Source organism: Colletes latitarsis, chromosome 9 (assembly GCF_051014445.1).
Source record: "Colletes latitarsis isolate SP2378_abdomen chromosome 9, iyColLati1, whole genome shotgun sequence".
Lineage (NCBI taxonomy): Eukaryota > Metazoa > Arthropoda > Insecta > Hymenoptera > Colletidae > Colletes > Colletes latitarsis.
Window position 1 is genome coordinate 31907589 of NC_135142.1, and position 17495 is coordinate 31925083.

The window sequence follows — 17495 nt, forward strand, 5'->3', positions numbered from 1 at the left end:
GGTCGCGTCGTCTTCCTCCGTCGTTCCCTTTCTAAGACATATACCGATAGTAATCGAAATTATGTACAACGGGGCACCAGGTGGTTCCTCGAAAAAAAATGTATCCGAGAGGTAATGGTTTTTTGTCTTGGAAAGTGGCTCGGGAAGGCGACGACGTCCCGACAACGCAGTTGCTGAGCGAGCACCAGTGAACGAGATCAGACAACCAGTTAACATAATTTTGTAACATTGTAGAACTGCTTTCAGCGTATAGTATGGTGGCCTGCCGGGTCACCGAAGCCAGGAACGGCGCAGGGCAGGGGCCCCAGGGAACAGTGCCTTTGAAAAAGTGAGTGTCAATATCCGGATCTCCCACATACCCCATACAGATTCCAAATCGCCTAATTTTTTTGATCCCCCTAACGGGGATCTCTCAAAGATTAATACTAAATCGAGGACGTAGACCGTGGAGGTCGCACCTGCACTTCTAATTGATTAATAACTTCTCTGCTCGCGAGAATTTTGACAAATATCCCAGTTACGTTCTGACGATGATGTGAATCGCTGTAGACACATATCAGGGGCAGATGCGACCTCGGAGAGATACAAGTACATCACTTAGGTTTAGCCAGAGCTAGCAATTAAGTCCACTCCACCCCCTCTTACGAGCATTAGGCGACCGAAGCACCGCAAGCATTTACGAAACCTCTCACGAGTAATCGATAGCTGACAAAATATTCGAGCTATTTATACATATTCATATTGTCACGGTGATAATCGCGGGTATCGTTCGTTCGATAACCAAGGAAACGAGAAACGTCAAGAGAAACGTGTAAGTATGAACCAGCGTTCTCCAAAATGACTCGACCCTCGAAGATATCATTTCTATTAGCAAAACTTGAAGCTACTCCCCGTTGACGCAGAAATTTTCCTTTTTTAAAATCGTTCTCTCCAACTTTGGAGACCGCTGGTGGCGGAGAAAGAGAGATCTACAAGTTACACGATCATCGAAATTGCACTCGTGGCGATAGTTCTTTCTTTCTCGAACGTAAACGGTTGTAGAACGAACGATATCGCGGTCCGACGACGTATCTTCAAGAGACAGAGAGACGTGGGAGAGAATCCCGTGGTTCTCTCCGGCCGTCTCTGTTCAGTTTTTTTTACGGAACAGCGGTCACTTCCCTTTGATCGAGAAAAGTAGTCGCATAAAGGACGAACGAAGCGAAGAGAACACGCGTACGAGAAAAGAAATAACCGAAACGAGGGAAGATCTCTTTTGATCTTGCGCCATACATGACACAACGCGAGCAAAACGCGTAGATTGTTCTGTGTCGCGGTAGCGATCGCTAAAACGGCAGACTAAACCGCAGCAGCAGAGGTATTTTGGACGAGGTTGGAGAACGATTCGTTTCGATGGTCGTGTGAAGCAAAACGATGAACCTGACAAGCTCGTTCGCGTCCGTCTTTGCGCGTGCACTTGTTCTTCGAGCGATCATCTCGCGCTCGGCCTGGTCCGCGATGCTGCACAGTGTTATTGTTTTCTCGTAAGAATGCGTCCGCGAACGAAGAACGTACCCACGGTGGACGCCGCCATTTTGGTTCACGGACCCGTTTACGCAAGCAGCGTCGTCCTTGTTAAAAAATGCGTCCTGCATTCACGACAAATGCGATCGTTGCACTCGATTTCACTGTACGCTCATCCTTTGATCGATTTCGATTGGTCATGAATTGATAAATGCGTTGCAAATCTGTTGGAAAGTTCATACAAGTCCGCACAAAATTTACAGATTCATAAACTCATAAATTTTGTACTCATGCATTATCGCTACTTTTCATTATATATTATACGTATGGTTAGATTTATTAAGACTCGAATACACACCAGCTCGTTCCTAATACGCAACTATTAAGTCGATAGTACTCGAGTGCCACCATAAGTCAGGCGACTCGTTCGTGTTTGCAATGGTACTATATTAATTCAATTTATACCTTTCGGTACGGTACAGGAGTATTTCTTCCGAGAGAACAATAATACTCGATTCTGGAGCCGAACAACTGTGAATTCTAGCCCTTATCGAGCGATGATGTAATTCTGAAGGAGCTGGCGTCTAAATTTTAAAGCCTTCTTTTCGAGAACTTTTAGGACCGGCCAGCTCCTTTCAGGGATGAATCAATTCCGCGATAGAAGTCGATTTCCCCATGACCAGACCGATCGCGTCCCGCTCGAGCCTCGCGTTGGCGTGCATCGTCCGTTGACAGAAGCGGAAAAAAAAAGAAAAACAGAGAGAACAGAGTTAACCGAACGATAACGGCAGAAATGAAAAGCTACTCGAGACAGAGAAAACGGTCGTGAGAGAGCACGCTCGCCGACGTCATCGCATTTCCCGACGAACCGTACGTATAATAAAAAAAAAAAAAAAAAAAAAAATAGAAAAGAAAAAGAAAGAGAAAAATCGGCCCTCGATAACACCGAGGTGTTCAGCTTTTGAAATCACGCCAAGCGGACTGCACGTGTAGTAGCGGGTGTACTCAGCCGACTATTATGATTTTCCATCGTGGCATCCAAAAGTCCACAATACGACTGCAGTGATGCCTATTCTGGATCGTATGTCGCCTTTGTTTCCCGCGACGAGCCATTTCGTTTGTCATTCGACGCCCGTTTCACTACCCCTCTCTTTGTTTTCGCCCACACCAACGCCATACCGTCCCCCCCCCCCTCTTTCCTCCCCTGTTTTTGTTTTCGTTCGTTCACCCGCCGCCGACCAACCGGGGAACATTTTTCGCGAATAATTCAATCACCGTCCTTCATTTTCACCGACGCCGTTTCTACTCTCCCGCCACGTTTCCCTCGTTTATGTGTTATTTTATCGAACATTACGCTCGAGATCGCCGACACGTCGATTCATCCACGAGTTTTCCTATCGGGCTTATCGCGAGGGTGTTTCCCCCTCCCCAGGATAAGTCTCCACGATCGCTTTGATCGTTTTAAAATCGAACTGGAAGGGCTCGCGATATTATTTTGACGACGCGAGCGCTCGCCAGACGCCCCCTACGGCCATAAATGTTTGCATTAACGTAATTAGTGCTCGTTTCATATTTACGTCGACGATATTAGGCCAACGGCGCACGGGATGTGTGCATTTGCAAGCGGTTCGAGCGCTTCCGGCCCGCAAATAAATCGTCGATTAACCCGCGATTAATCGAAATTAAGCGGGTTTCTCGAAGGAAATTTTGGGAATTTTTTTTTGGGAAATATACGTCATTTGTAGATGCGAAAGTTTGCTGATTAATATACTTTTGGAGATGTTGCCTGAATTTTTCACTGCAAGCTTGTAGATTATTTTTCTATTAGAATTTTTAGTTCAGGGTAAAAGTGGGTGTTTACTCTGCTACTTTAAAAATGTACTGTTGAAACTTTAAACTCAAAACAGAGGTAAAAAAATCGAGTTTTTTTCCAGTCGAAATACGAGAAAACCCACTTAATTCGAATCGATAACAGGATACAATTTCGCGAACAAATGTTGTCATTACTCTTCTCCTATCGAGGGCGAGTCATTTAGCTTGATCACCTTAAATTACTCGTAAACTGTTTAATGGAGAAATGTTGTAAACAAAAATCGCAGAGCGATCGTGTTTTCTCGCGGATCTCGACAATTTTTAGAACGAAACAATATCGTTTTTCAATACGGGTTAAGAACGTATTTATTTAATATTCAATTTTACTAGCATTGACATCATTAAAAACAAGGTACATATCAAAAATACTATTTTTACTCTATTACTTTATATAAAAGAGCATATAATACACAGTATTTCCCCATATTCTCGAGCTGGTACAGAATTCTGAAGTATTTAAGAGGAATCTTCAAGTATTTAAAAATTGTTTTCCCCGAGGAACAGGAACGGAATTTGCTGAAAAATGTCAAGAATTCTCTAGCACGTTCCCTAGGCTGACTGCATTTTCAACTAATTAAAGAACAGTTATGGAGAGTTATGAAGAATTTAAATGAAATTCGTACAAAAGAAAACAGTTTCAATTTCAATGAAACTCGCAAGAAATATGTGCTCGTGATCGATCCCGATAACTCGCCCTCACGAATCGAAAATTCGTTGCTTGATCAATACAAATTTTATTGTCCGTGGAAATAAGAACAAAACCGCCACCCTCGCGACGAGCCCCATTTTTTCGTTGTACAGCCAAAGATGGGTGGCAAAACAAGCTCGAATAAAATTATAAAACGAAACGGCACGAATATAAATTGTGCCCACAAGTTTGGTCCATCTCTGGCTGTACACCCTCGCGCAAATACGAATGCTGTCGCGCTTATATCCCGAGGGTTTTCACGAAACGAGCCGATAATGCACGTTTATACCTACACGTATATATCCAGAACGGGCTGGACGGTTCAGCCACTGCCAAGATTCTTTTTCACCGGCGGGTCCGGATTCGTGGTCGTCGCGCACGGTTTCTCCTACCGCGTGCACGAACCGTAGAACACATTTCCTCGTACGGGGATCAGAGGGTCGTGAAAGTGCATCGTATCGCTCGAACGGAGGCAATTCCGAGGGAGAATCGTGCGCGGACTGCGAACACCGGTCCTGGTTTCGAGTCCTCGACGATCGACGTTCGAGGATCGCGGTCAGAGCAAGGATCAGAAGAGAGCCAAACGCGAGCTAGAGAGATTCTCGGAACGGGGACCGAGAGATGCATCCGGAGAGAAAGAGATCTCGAACAGCGATCTTTGGGAGAAAAAGAATTCTGAAAAAAAGGAGGCACAAAGCGAACGGAAAGACTTCTTTCTCTCCATCCGCCTCTCATCCCCTCCGTTTCCCCCGCGATAAAAACGAGAGGAACCACGACGAAAGCGATGAAGGATAAAATAGAGAAATATGGAAGAAGAAGCTTAGAAATGAAAGAAAAGAAAAAAAACGTGGGCGTCTCTTGTCCTCCTCTCTCTCTGTGTTTTCTGTAGGTCGACAAATCTAAACGCGTGCGGCGAGTCAGTCTCGACGCTGACCCGTTGCAGCCCGTTGAATCCGCAACTACCACCACCACCACCACCACAACCTCTTCATCAACCACCACTTCCTACGCAAGTAACCACCCCCGCCACTGCCACCTCGGAGCCGGTCCACGAGCAGGCCCCCCCGAACCGTGATCGTGACCATCACGCGCTCCACCACGATAATCGAGATTACGAGAGCGTGTTTATCATAGAGAGGCGGAACAGTAAGCCTAACCTCCGCTAGCCACACTGAAAAATAATAATAAAAAAAAAAGCCAAGTACTGCTACTACTATTACTGCTACTACCATCACTACTACTACTACTACTGCTACCACTACCTACTACTACGTACCCGAGACAACGGTTGCTCCCGAGACCACGAAATATAAAGATCTCGCCGACGACGGGTATACCATGTATGTGTTTTTGTGTGTGTCCGAAAGACCTAAACGCCGAACGATATGAACCGTCGATCGGTCAAACGAGACGCCTGATCGACACTGTCGTCCGGTACTGTCGTTGATCGATCGAATGAGCAAATAAAACGCCACTTGCCGCTGGGGACTTGTTCCGTTTTACCAGTATTACTACTACTACTTTTACCTACTGTACTACCACCGCTACTACTACTACTACTGCTACTATTACTACTACTACCTACTGTGCGAGACTACAGCTCTGCCATGTTACCTGCTAGGACCTACTAATCTACCACTACCATCTACTACTATCTACTACTTAGGATGATTGTCATGACTGTAGATGAGATCGGCAGTACAGGCAAATACAGCTAGGAGTCACACTAGTAACATCCAGTCAGTACCCTAATACCTTCGTTCGGCGGAATTAGGGAGTACATAGATAAGAGACACTCGAGGCAAGACGGTAGATGTACGGTTTAAAATGTTCCTGTTTTTTGAATCGACGCGCGGATCGTTTCGATGATCGACCGTCCGTCGCGCTCGAGTCGCTCATTCTCTCGATCTCGCCTCGACCCATCGTAATCGTATCCATAGTTGAACTTGTTCGCTCACAGTTTCTTTCATTTCTTTTTTTATTTTCGTTCTGTCTTATCTGCCAGTCGCATTACGCTCTGCGCATACTGTCACTCGCCCTTCTTTTCAACCGTTTTCACACTCGTTCTCTCACTCACCTTACCCCTTTTCTGTTTTTTCGTTCGCCCACTGCTCACCAACGTTCACCGTCACCTCATCTTCGCTCGACTTTTCTCCACTTTTAGCAGTTTTTTTCCCCCCATCGTCTCTCGTTGTGCCACTCGCTCGATCGATGGACGATACTCGACGTCCAAGCGACTCCATGGTTTCAACGTGCATTCAAATTTATATCAACGAAACTCTGTTCCGTATTATCGACGACAGTGTGAAAAGAATGATTTATTATATTTATTATAGAAACATTTTAAATAGATTTTGCACGTTCCTGATTCGCACGAATTGTTTCGGAGGACCATCGAGGTCGCTTGGATCTCTTTTGCTCGTATATTAAAGTGTTCCATGGATCTCGCGCAAAATTTCTCTATAGTAGATGCACCGTACCGAATTATTTCTTAACGAAGGATCGATAGCTTGCTTCGTTTCTTTAGAAGAACACTTTGGGCCGATCCTGGCAGCTGAGAAGATTAAAAGTAACGTCGATACAATATCGACGATTTCAGATATCCTACCGGTATCGGCCCCCGCTGTTTATTCTCACCTTTAACCCTTTTTTTCTCTTCACGTTGCGATCTCGATCACGACAAACGTACCGATCTGAACGGGAGCCTTCGTTCGCTTATTGAAACCATTTTCTCTCACGTAGCATGTCACACATTGACTGAGCATGACCAATAAGAGAAACGCAATCGCGCTATCGTTGCGATAGCAATCGGGACGCTTGACAAATCGATCGAAATTTTTAATCGAAAAAAAATACTTCTTGTATCCTTTTTACTGTTTCCAGTCTATCGATTTTAGACGAGCCGTAAAATCGACGCGTTCACACTCGAACACTCGGACATGAACAATAGGTAAGCCGCTGTCGATGCGGCTCTACCCCGAACTGCATCCCAGACACGATTATTCATTGTAATATTCATTGTTGATCGTTTTTACACGACGTTCGTCGTTGTACAATTTGTTCGATCCTCGATCCCTACGATAAACATTATTGTCTGTGCTTATAAATCCCTCCCACCAACACCCACGACCTCCACGTCCGCCATTTACCGACAATATTTGTATCGTTGCATCGAATTCTCGTTCTTTGATTATTATCCGACCGTACGCATCCCCCGATTTGTTTCGTTTCTCGTTTTTTTCGAATATCTTCATCAGCAGCGTTGGGCAAACGTCTCGATTAAAATAATTGTCGACTCGATCTTAACAATCTTTGTTCTTGACATTCTTTATTCGCTGAATAAATATGACAAAATAAGAGTATACCAAGCTAGTTGTTTTATAATTTAATGGTATTACTTGGCCCGAAAATATTTGTCGACTTACAAAATAACTTTTCGAAGGTATACTTAATTTCGCGAACGCGTGCGGAGGAAATTTTTGACGATTTCCGTTTGACGATCGATGAATTTCCGACTAATTCTGATAAAATTTTGGTCGATCGATGCCCAACCCTGATCATCCGTCACTCATCCGTGATTTATGGTTTCGTTTCGACTTCTTTGAGTATATTCCGTTGCGAACGGGTTTGCTCGCGATCGATGAATGGAGAGTCTCGGCCTTCGTGAAACCGGAAACACGAGACACAGTCCGTTGGTACACACGTGTTATCTATTTGCTCCCTAAACCACCACCGCCTAGAAGTAACGTTCGGTTATTTAGCGTTATATTTCTTATCATTATCGCCACGATATTGTTTTTTGTGAATGTAATCGTTGTGTTACAACATTCTCTCTCCCCCATCTTTCCTTGCTGCCGGACCCGAAGGAGGAGAAAAGGTGACGAGTTTCGGAGCACCTAAATCCACGATTGCTATCACTTTAAATAAAAAAAAAAAAAAAAATTATACATTGGGCAAAAAATATCTGAGAAAAAAAAGAACGTAATTTAAATCAGAAGATCAACAAAAAATTAAAAAAAAAAAAAACAATATATGACAGAAAGATCCAGTCACTGGCAACGCCCACCCACCCACAACCCACGTCACGCCCGACCACTCGTGCACCGGAATGCGCATGCGCATGCCTTCCCTGCCTGCATCCGTTATTCGTTATTTATATACGTACACGTAAATGATTCTTAAAAAAGATTATTATCTTGTACGTTACACTTGTACGTCTGCCTTTCGTTGTTTTGTTTTTACTAGCTCCTTGTTTTTGTTCGTGTTAACGTTGCGTGTTTTTTACGACGTTGTTGTTGCACGTTCTCGCTGTGTACGGTCAACGATCAACATCGGAGGAGGAACATTTCTTTCTCGAAGGGAAATACGTAAAAATAACGAGAATTTCTTATTCACACTATTTGATTTTGTCTCCAGAAAGTTCCCAGCCATTGTGTAGGTATGGTGCGAAAGTATAGTCGATGGAAAAGATGCAAAGAATTCAGGAATTAAATGAATTAAAAAACCTCAGGAATGCTGACATATACGTGTACAATTTTAGATTAATAAGAACCTATTCTGAAGGTAGTTTCTGTATTTAAAAAATTGTATTCTGACTTGTAACGCTTTGATCGCCACGCTAAATTCATGCGCGTGTCCCCCTACGATTTGTTATACTAAGCGCGCGTGGAATTAAAAGAACCGTGTAACTGTATTTATTTACCACCCCATTTATACTCAATTCTTGACAATCTACTCTCGTTATCGGTAAATGTAATCTATGAAGCCGATGTTTCACGACCAGAAGCAACCAATAAAAGGCAAACGCGAATCATAATGATTACACACGGTCATTCTCTATTGAAATTTACGATTACCTTTTAATCTTTGCCTACAAATGCAAAATAATTTTATTCTCGGTAAATTAGACGCATCATTTTCGTAATATTTTAACTCCCAATCGGTTCGGTAAAATCAAGAGAAAGCGAATGATGAAATCTAAGCTCGTGAGGGATCTAGTGACCCAAACACATTCCCTTCGCTGGCCAACATTTCGCGAACGCACAGTAGCCTTCTTAAGAAACATCCCCCAGCGTCTCTTCCATCGACTAGACCAAAGCTGGCTAATATTTCGAAAGTTGGAACGACGCGTAAAAAGTTTTCTCCTTCGACGTTGATCGTGCGGCCGCCGCTGGCTGTACCCGCCACCGCTTCGATCTCTCTAACGCCCGTTCTGTCCTACCCGTAGACCTAGAAAAAGCCGAGTACCAGGTCTAAATCTCCTGCGGGAGATCCTGACCCCGGACACGCCGGACTCGTGTCGCGGTCGGCCGCTGGGTAAGATCTCGCGCGCGGCCGACGGCCGTTTCGTCGTGGCGGACTCGGTGGTCAGCTCGGCGAACAACAGCATCCTGGACGCGTCTAGCAGCGACGACGGCGGTTTTCTACCCAAGCAGCGTCTCAAGTCCTCCTGGCGGCGGCCGCTGGTCGGCACCAGCCAGCTGAGCCTCAGGTCCGACGGTAGCGGCGTGTCCATCAACGGCGGTCTACCCTCGATCCATCATCTGGCGACGGTGAACTCGCTGGCGAGGATTGCGCCGGCCATCTGCACGATATCCTCGCCGAGGTTCCTGGCCAGCTCGCCTACGGGTCCCCAGGTGCCCTGGACGCCCCTATACTTCAGCGATCTCAGCTCTGTGAGGCAGCCGTCGTCTGGCGAACGTTCCTTCCCGACGCCGCCCGATTACCTTCAGCTGCGCACCATGCACCAGCGATACAGCCAGGAGCTGCCCTCGCTGAAGGCCATCCACGCGGAGTCCAGGAGATTCGTGCCCGTGCAGCCGCTGGCCACGTCCTCGCCGCCTCAGCCCGCGGGCAGGCCGAGGGCGAGGCTGCCACCCCGGCACGCCAGACACGCGAGGTCCGCGCCGGAGCTGGCCGCCTCGCCCGACCTCGAGACCTCACCCGAGAGCAGATCCAGCAGCTCCGGGTTCGGCAGCAAGAACACCTCGCAGCAGAACCAGAGTTCGAGGAGCGGCAGCACGGTGGCCGAGTGGCGACCGCCTCCGTACAGGCCACCGCCCCCGCCTCTGGTGGGCAGATGGCTGGAGCTGCAGGACCAAGCCAAGGTAGGACACACGCACATCCAGACGGCCGTGGACGCGGGCAGCGTCGACGGCCACTACGAGTTTGATCCCGTGTCCTGCACCCCGACGCCCACCTCCGCCTCCACCCCCACCAGAGAGGAGAGGCCACCCGTACACCAGATCCACACCATCCACGTGCCCCACATACACCAGGTGCACACGGTACACCATCAGCCCACCAGGTACACCAGGGACAACATCGAGGCCAGGGTGCAGGCGATGAAGGCGGAGTTCCATCAGTTCCGGCAACGACAGGCGAGGAGGCGGCAGAGCGCTCATCTGGAAAGCGCCTGTTGACGGCACCTGGAACCTGGTACCAGGCTCTACAGGCATCCTTGGATACCCCATAGCTCGTTGCCCACCTCAGGTTAGCGAAAGTTGAGGAACACGGACGGGTGTATCCGTTCGTCGAGGCAGACGAGAAGAGATTTCGTGGGCTAGCGGGAGGCACAGAAGTCTGAAGGAGAACCCAAGAAACCCCCGGCTGTGACGCAAATTTACCTACGCGAAAGCGATCCCGAGCGGACGTCGATCATCGAATCCGGAGACCAACTGTTTTGAAGCACAACGAGGATCATCGCGAGCGATTCCACTGTAGGTAACTTCAAGTCAATTCCACTGGGCAACCATCTTTACGAAAACGCTCGCCAAAGGCTCAGGATACCATAAATCCCGCGAGCACCGACGCGGTAGAACTATTGTACGTTTGTAAGCGGACGAAAAAAGAACGTCGGAGGTCTGATCCGTTGCTGACACTCGAGGCGAGTCGAACTTCCTCCGGGTAATCGACGTTCCCAGAGGAATCCCAGCCACGGCGGACGCGCACCGACTTTTAGCGATACCGTATCGTGAATAGTATAGGGAAAATACTAACGAGAGAACCGAAGGTAAACGAACGGAGGAAGTTCACTCGATACGACGTCGGTGGACGAGGTCCGAAACGAGAAGTGCGATGAGAATTCTATATTCGAGCAGAAACGGTAAGACGCGACCGCATGATACTCCAAAGAAACTGTACCGTGCTCCGTAATACCATTAACGAAAAGAATTAATGAAAAAAAAAAATAAATAAATAAAATAAACGACACGTAAGGTTAACCGTAATCGTACACTGTAAGTGATAATTAACGAAAAAAGATGAAAAAAAAAAATGAATGCGAAAGCGAAGCAACAAAAAAATAAAACACGTAAAATAATCGAAGAATTACTACACGCGTATACACACGATAGACACATGCATACATGCATACATACATACATACACATACACACACCACACACACACACACACACAGAGACAGAGAGAGGAGAAACTAATAAACAAAAAAGGTAATTATATCGATGAGCAAAACGGACTCGTGAAACGTGATATTAGGCCGAAGCTTGCCTCGAGATTGCTTAAGGACTCACTCGTACTGCACTGCCTGTTTAGGGTTTCGCTAGCGACCCAACATATTATCGGCACAATAATTTTTCTTAAGCAACGTAAACGTGAAAAAAAAATAAATAAATAAATAAAACTAATGTAATGTTCTTTGAAAAAAATCTACGCGCGCTCTCGGCCGGCCACGAGGCTCGCGTACCACGCGCGTGCACGCCCACACGTGAACATCTCGAATCCGCTCGCCCCGTCTTTTCTACGTGTACATATATAATCGTGTACATATACATCGCGCCATCGGGCCTCTTTTGCTCGGCGAGCCTCGACTCGCCAAAACGCGAAAACGCGCGTCGACGACGTTCCGTCGTAACGACGGAAACAGGGGACACGTCTCTTCGGCATCGCGGGCCCAAGAGGTCCTATCCCCCACCCCCCACCTACTCGAACCACGAATAACACACGCGATAACGTGCACTCGCGTCGGGAGCATCGCCGATCGGCCCTGGTACGTGCAATTTAGGGGAAAGAGTTTAAAGAGTTACACGCGCGCACAGCGCTCCCTCGATTCTCCTGCGCCGCCATTTTCTACGCGCCTCGAATATTAAATTTCTCTTCGATTCCCAGGATGCAGTCTTGGGTTTCCTTCGCATATTTCGCAAAAGAAATTGGTTTCTATACTTCTTCTAGATATTTTTCTGTTTCGAGCAAACTGCACAATCCTTGCGTTTTCCTTCGGAATATATAAAAATGAAATGAGACGTCAATAACGGTTTGGACTTAAAAAAATGTCGAGTGGGACTGAGATAAAAACTGATGTCGAGTCACGCTCAACATGGGAGCGCAAAGGGTTAAGTATCAGACGAGTCGTCGTATATTTCCTCGACAAATATGTGTTTTTCTATAATAGTTTCTCCGAAATATGAATACTCTATTTTCCATTATTATTGAAAAAAACCTTCTTTTTCTAAATTTTTCCACGTAGAAAATGGCGTCTAGATGTTCGAAGCGTATCGTAGCGATTGATGAGAGAATCGAGCGCGCGCAGGCAACACACGGGACACGTAAACCGACACGACACGCACACTAAATACGGAGAGAACGAAAGAGAGCCAAGCCACATACGGTCGAGTACAAGACACCGCGATACACGCGCATACACGAAAGGCGTTCTTCGAGACCCACCTAATTCTCACCAAAACGCATTGTATTAAATCATCATCGGAGTCGAGGGTTCGAAGGTCGAGGTCCGCAGAGCGTTCGATGGTGATATTACGGGCTAACTTACGATCGACGTAGAACCGAACGCGACCTAAACCGACGATCGTTGGTACCTTTCAAGACGTTCCGCGGGAACGGTGCCCGGAAGTTGCTTCTTCATCTTCCGTTGCGCTCTAATTTTTTGTTCTGGCGTTCACCGAAGGGATCTAGAGGGACGATCGAACGCTCTCGGGCCGCGACGACGCGCGACCATTTCCGCCCTCGACGTCTCGGCGTGTTCCACATGATTTTGTTCTCTTTCTTTTTTTTTTTTATAGTACAAACACTTATTTATACGTACGTATTATACATAATTATATTATATAAATATTAGCAAGGGCCCTACTCACGATTCAACTATACTTCGGCGCACCGTTAACGAAAACCAACGTTGCGAACAACGCGGACGCTCCATAATTTTTCCGTTACAAATGTACAGTGAATCGCGAAATTATTAGGGCCGACGACAATTTGATAGAGACCCGCCCTGGGGGCTTTAATATTTTTTTTTTAGAAGATATACGAACGAAGATATTCCAAGGCCCATTTTCCAAATATAAAACGGTGTTTAACCTTTTACGGGAGGGTACACTTTTATAACGCAAACGTAAAGAAGAGTCGAAAAGACTCGTCGCTAGAAATCGTACTACAACAGTTTATTATTTCCTCAATTCTACAATAGTAAAAAAAGAATTTTTTTCACTTAATTGTTTACCTTTTTTAAAAATTTTATCCTAAAACTGTCGTAGTACTATGAAATTATATACAAGAGTCTTTTAGAGTCTTTTTACATACGTTTGTGTTATTTTTATAGTTTTTTCTGAATACGAGTCAAAAAGTCTCCACTGTACCGTTAAAGGTTAAAGATATTAGGCACCCGAAGAGCTTCTAATAGAACCCCGAGGTAGAAGGGTCTATTTTTCGATGAGAGAAACGTTAAGGGTTGATTTATATTTCGAATCTATCAGATTGTCGGCCGTGCCAATAATTTTCCGTTCTGCATCCGAATGCGCGCGCGCGAGTGTGTGTATGCGTGTAAGATTGCGTGAGTGTGTGAGAGGCGAGAGACTGAGACGAACGAGAGGAACAGGAGATTCGGAGCGGAAGAGACAGGCGGAACGACGCGAACGAGAGACGAAGCGATGAAGAATGCACGCGCGCGTGTGACTGACGTTGGAAAGACGCGGCAGAAACCGCGCGAACCAACGACGAACGCGTGACATGCTCGCGATTATGCTCGGTGAGAGAGAGGGAGAGAGATGGAGCAACGATACGGAAAGAAGTAAATGAAATAATAAAACGAAAAAAAAAAAAATAAATAAAAAAACGGAGGCGACGCGAAAGAGTACCAATATTCTAAAGTAATTCTAATGATTGACTTAATAATTTGATAATTAATTGATATTGTAAATCGTAAACGACCGTAGCGTGTAGCGTATTAATCAACGAGGAACGACGAACCGCGGCGACGATTGATTCCATTTAAAATTAATTAATTACTCACCCCGGGATTATTGCGAGGGCAGACACCGTGGGGCTGGCGAGCGATCGCGCGACGATCGATATATCGCGATCGATCGCGTCGCTGGTCGTATCATAATAATTAAACGTGTTTAGAGGCACGCGCGTCGATCAATGCCCACGATCACGTGATCGGCGAGATCACGCGTACGAGCACCGATATTTCGACGACTCCGAATCGTCGCTACGAACCAAAAGTAAATTCGGGAATCGTCTCGATTTGCGTACGTGTTCCGTTCGACCGTGATCTCGCCCGATCCCCGCCCACGATCGTAACCGAGCGTGCACGATCTGCGTGGTAACGTTCGCGGCGTCGAAACGCGTTCGATATCACCGCGATAAAAGAAAACATAAAAAGAACAAAAAAAAAAATAACAAAGGAACAGACGATCTCGATCGATAAATCTTTTTGTACGTCGAACGGCCACGATCGGATCGAATCACCCCTCTGTTCCCCGTTCACTCGAGCTCGACGAGCAAAACGCTACCACGTAGAATGGTCGAAGGAGGACGATCGGGAAACTCGTTCGATCTTTTTCCGATTTTCCTCGGGGCCCCTCGCGCCGTCGAACGAAGGCGAGAATACGAGAGAGAGAGAGAGTGAGAGAGAGAGAGAGAGAGAGAGAGAGAGAGAAAGAGAGAAAGAGAGAGAGGAGAAAAACCCAACCAATCGATATAGGCATATAAGTAACGTGTAGATATATCATAGTTAGATACAACGATCTCAAGAGGACGCGCCGAGAGTGGACGATCTCTAGATCGAGGAGAGGAAAATGCATCGCGGACGAGGTTCGAGCGTTGTTGCGCGTCACGAATGACTCCGGAAGTTTAAGCTCGAAACGGCAAAGAGAGATTTAGCGAGACACACGCGTGTGTACAGCAAGTCCTAGCGACGCTGTGAGTCGAATGATCGAGATCGAGTGGAAAGTTGGAACGCGTTCGACGATCGCGAAAAATTTAACGGATGTGTACAATACTTTGTAAAAAGAAAAGAACACTTTATTTAACCCACCACCCTACTGCATGAATTTTATCCTATCGTACGTATCATTGTTGTTCGGGCAGTTGGATGACCCTGTAAAAAGAAATGCACGAATCCTGTGTGAAATTGTCCTGGCGATTTTTACAGGGACATTTCGCAAAGAGGGTTTGGTTAATATCCGGGTACAGAGTGTGCGAAAGAACGCGAATTGGAAGCGTGAAATCGAGGACTTGCTGTATATTGCTTGCTAAATTTCTGTATACACACATACATATACAGTTACCCCCACTCGTGCTCGTGCACTGTAATGGCGATTCGCTGTAAATTAGAGGAAACTCGTTTCTTACGATTATTCAAATATTAGTTTGTGTATGAATAAATTAAAAAATTTGTCGAGCGCCGTGAGACTAGTACTAAGAGTTGGGTAATGTTAAATATAAAATGTTTCATAATACAACATATAATTATTCTATTTAGTTTTTATTCGGTTTTCATACGTTAGTTGGGAGTTAACTTTTTTTAAAGTAGAAACTTCGGAAACCCGTTAATATTAAAGAAAATTACTTCGTATAACATAGTTTAACAAACAACGTTTGGTAAAAATAAATGGAAAGAATTCGCCATAAACGAGTTCCTTTTCATTTATAGGGAATCGCCATTATAGTGCACGACCACGAGTGGGGGTAATGTACGTGGGTATATAGAGATCGAGACGAAGGATCCGATATAGAAGGAGAGAATGGACAATGGTTTCGCGCGATCGCGCGTTAAGTGAACAATATGGTTGAATCGTGAATTCGTTCGTGTAACGTTCGTCATCAACAATCATTATCGATAACATCGTTTTACGTCTATTCCTTTCGTTCCTGGACAGCCTTCTTCTTTGTCCCTCCCCGTTTCTACTTCGTCCCAGCTCACCGCTTTCTATTCTCTATTTCTCTTTATCTTCCAGTTTCTGATTCTTCTCTGTCTACCTCGAATCATCGTCACGGCTTTCTTTGCGTTCGCGATTACACCTTCGTCGCGTTATTTATTTAGAAATTCGAGCGAGTATGAACGTACCCGCCGGATGTGGACGAAATTAATTTAGGTATTCGCTCTTTACGTACCTGAAAGCCATCTGGCATAGCATATTTTTCAGAGTCGCGAGTGAAATTCTCATCCGTCGTAGCTGAACGTTCGCGGATCCAACGTGAGCACGCGCGTACGCGCCCGCGATAAAGCAAAACAATCGATATTTATCAGGGACAATTCGGTCGCTGAAACGCTCGTCTCGTCGTCCAGAGTTGCGATCGCGTGAATCCTTCCTGGTTTCGTGGCCAGTAGGTCTGGGACTTCTCGAATCAGAGATCCATAAAATACCAGTACGTTTAGTCGTTTCATTACCTTTAAGGAAATCGAATGTTCCAAACACAGAAATGGTGAAATAAATTTTAAAAGATACAAAGAACAGAGTACTCGTATCATCGATTTCCAAAGCTCGAGTCTAAACAGTGTAGGGCTCGATCTTTTCGTGATTGTATTGTGAAACGCTTAAATATTTGAGCGATGTTGTATATTGATATTGAAATATTAAAATTTCGAAGGATCCCAGGCCTAATGAAATCGTGCCGTTTCGAGTTATCGATCATCGTCAGCATTATCTTCGTTCGATCGCGGGACACGCGTTCACGCGCGCAAACGGATTCGATTTAATTTCCTTACGGTTCGTCCGTGAAATCGCTTCGATTGCACTCACAGACACACGTACACGCGTACACAAAGCAAACGTACACACGTACACGCACACGCAGCAACGTTCTTCTGTACCGTCTGTCCTCACTACTTTCGCTTGTCGTCCCTTTTTCGTCCTGTACGCGCGACACGAAAAAAAAAGAAAAACAGAGAAATAAAAAACTAATAAGATATACAACAAGAGAGACGCGTTTTTTCGTTTTTATCAAATTCGCGAGTGCTCGCTGTTCACGCCCATCCCACCATTTTTTCACCGTTTTATTGATCGACCTATGCTTTTTATCTCGCGAACCTCTCCCCCCCCCCCCTCCCCCCACGAGAACAATTCCAAGACGTAACTAACCTAGGACAAATTGTAGACAATTTATTATCAAATAAAATGAAAAATAAAGCGACATTTGAAAGGAAACAATGGGTGAGGGTGTCTGTGTA

At 45.7% G+C, this 17495-nt stretch overlaps 1 protein-coding gene across 14 annotated transcripts in view; it reads left to right on the top strand.

Annotated features, from left to right (window-relative positions):
- Positions 1–17210, top strand: part of LOC143345635 (protein turtle) — a 93304-nt gene extending 76094 nt beyond the window's left edge. For 13 of the 14 annotated variants that reach the window (XM_076772988.1, XM_076772985.1, XM_076772981.1 and 10 more), the window contains 2 exons: positions 235–328; positions 9291–17210. In XM_076772988.1, the coding sequence (XP_076629103.1) occupies positions 235–328; positions 9291–10485 (1289 nt within the window). In that variant the 3' untranslated portion in view covers positions 10486–17210. The remainder of the gene's footprint in view (positions 1–234; positions 329–9290) is intronic. The other variant, XM_076772986.1, reaches the window with a different exon arrangement.
- Positions 17211–17495: the final 285 nt, after the last annotated feature.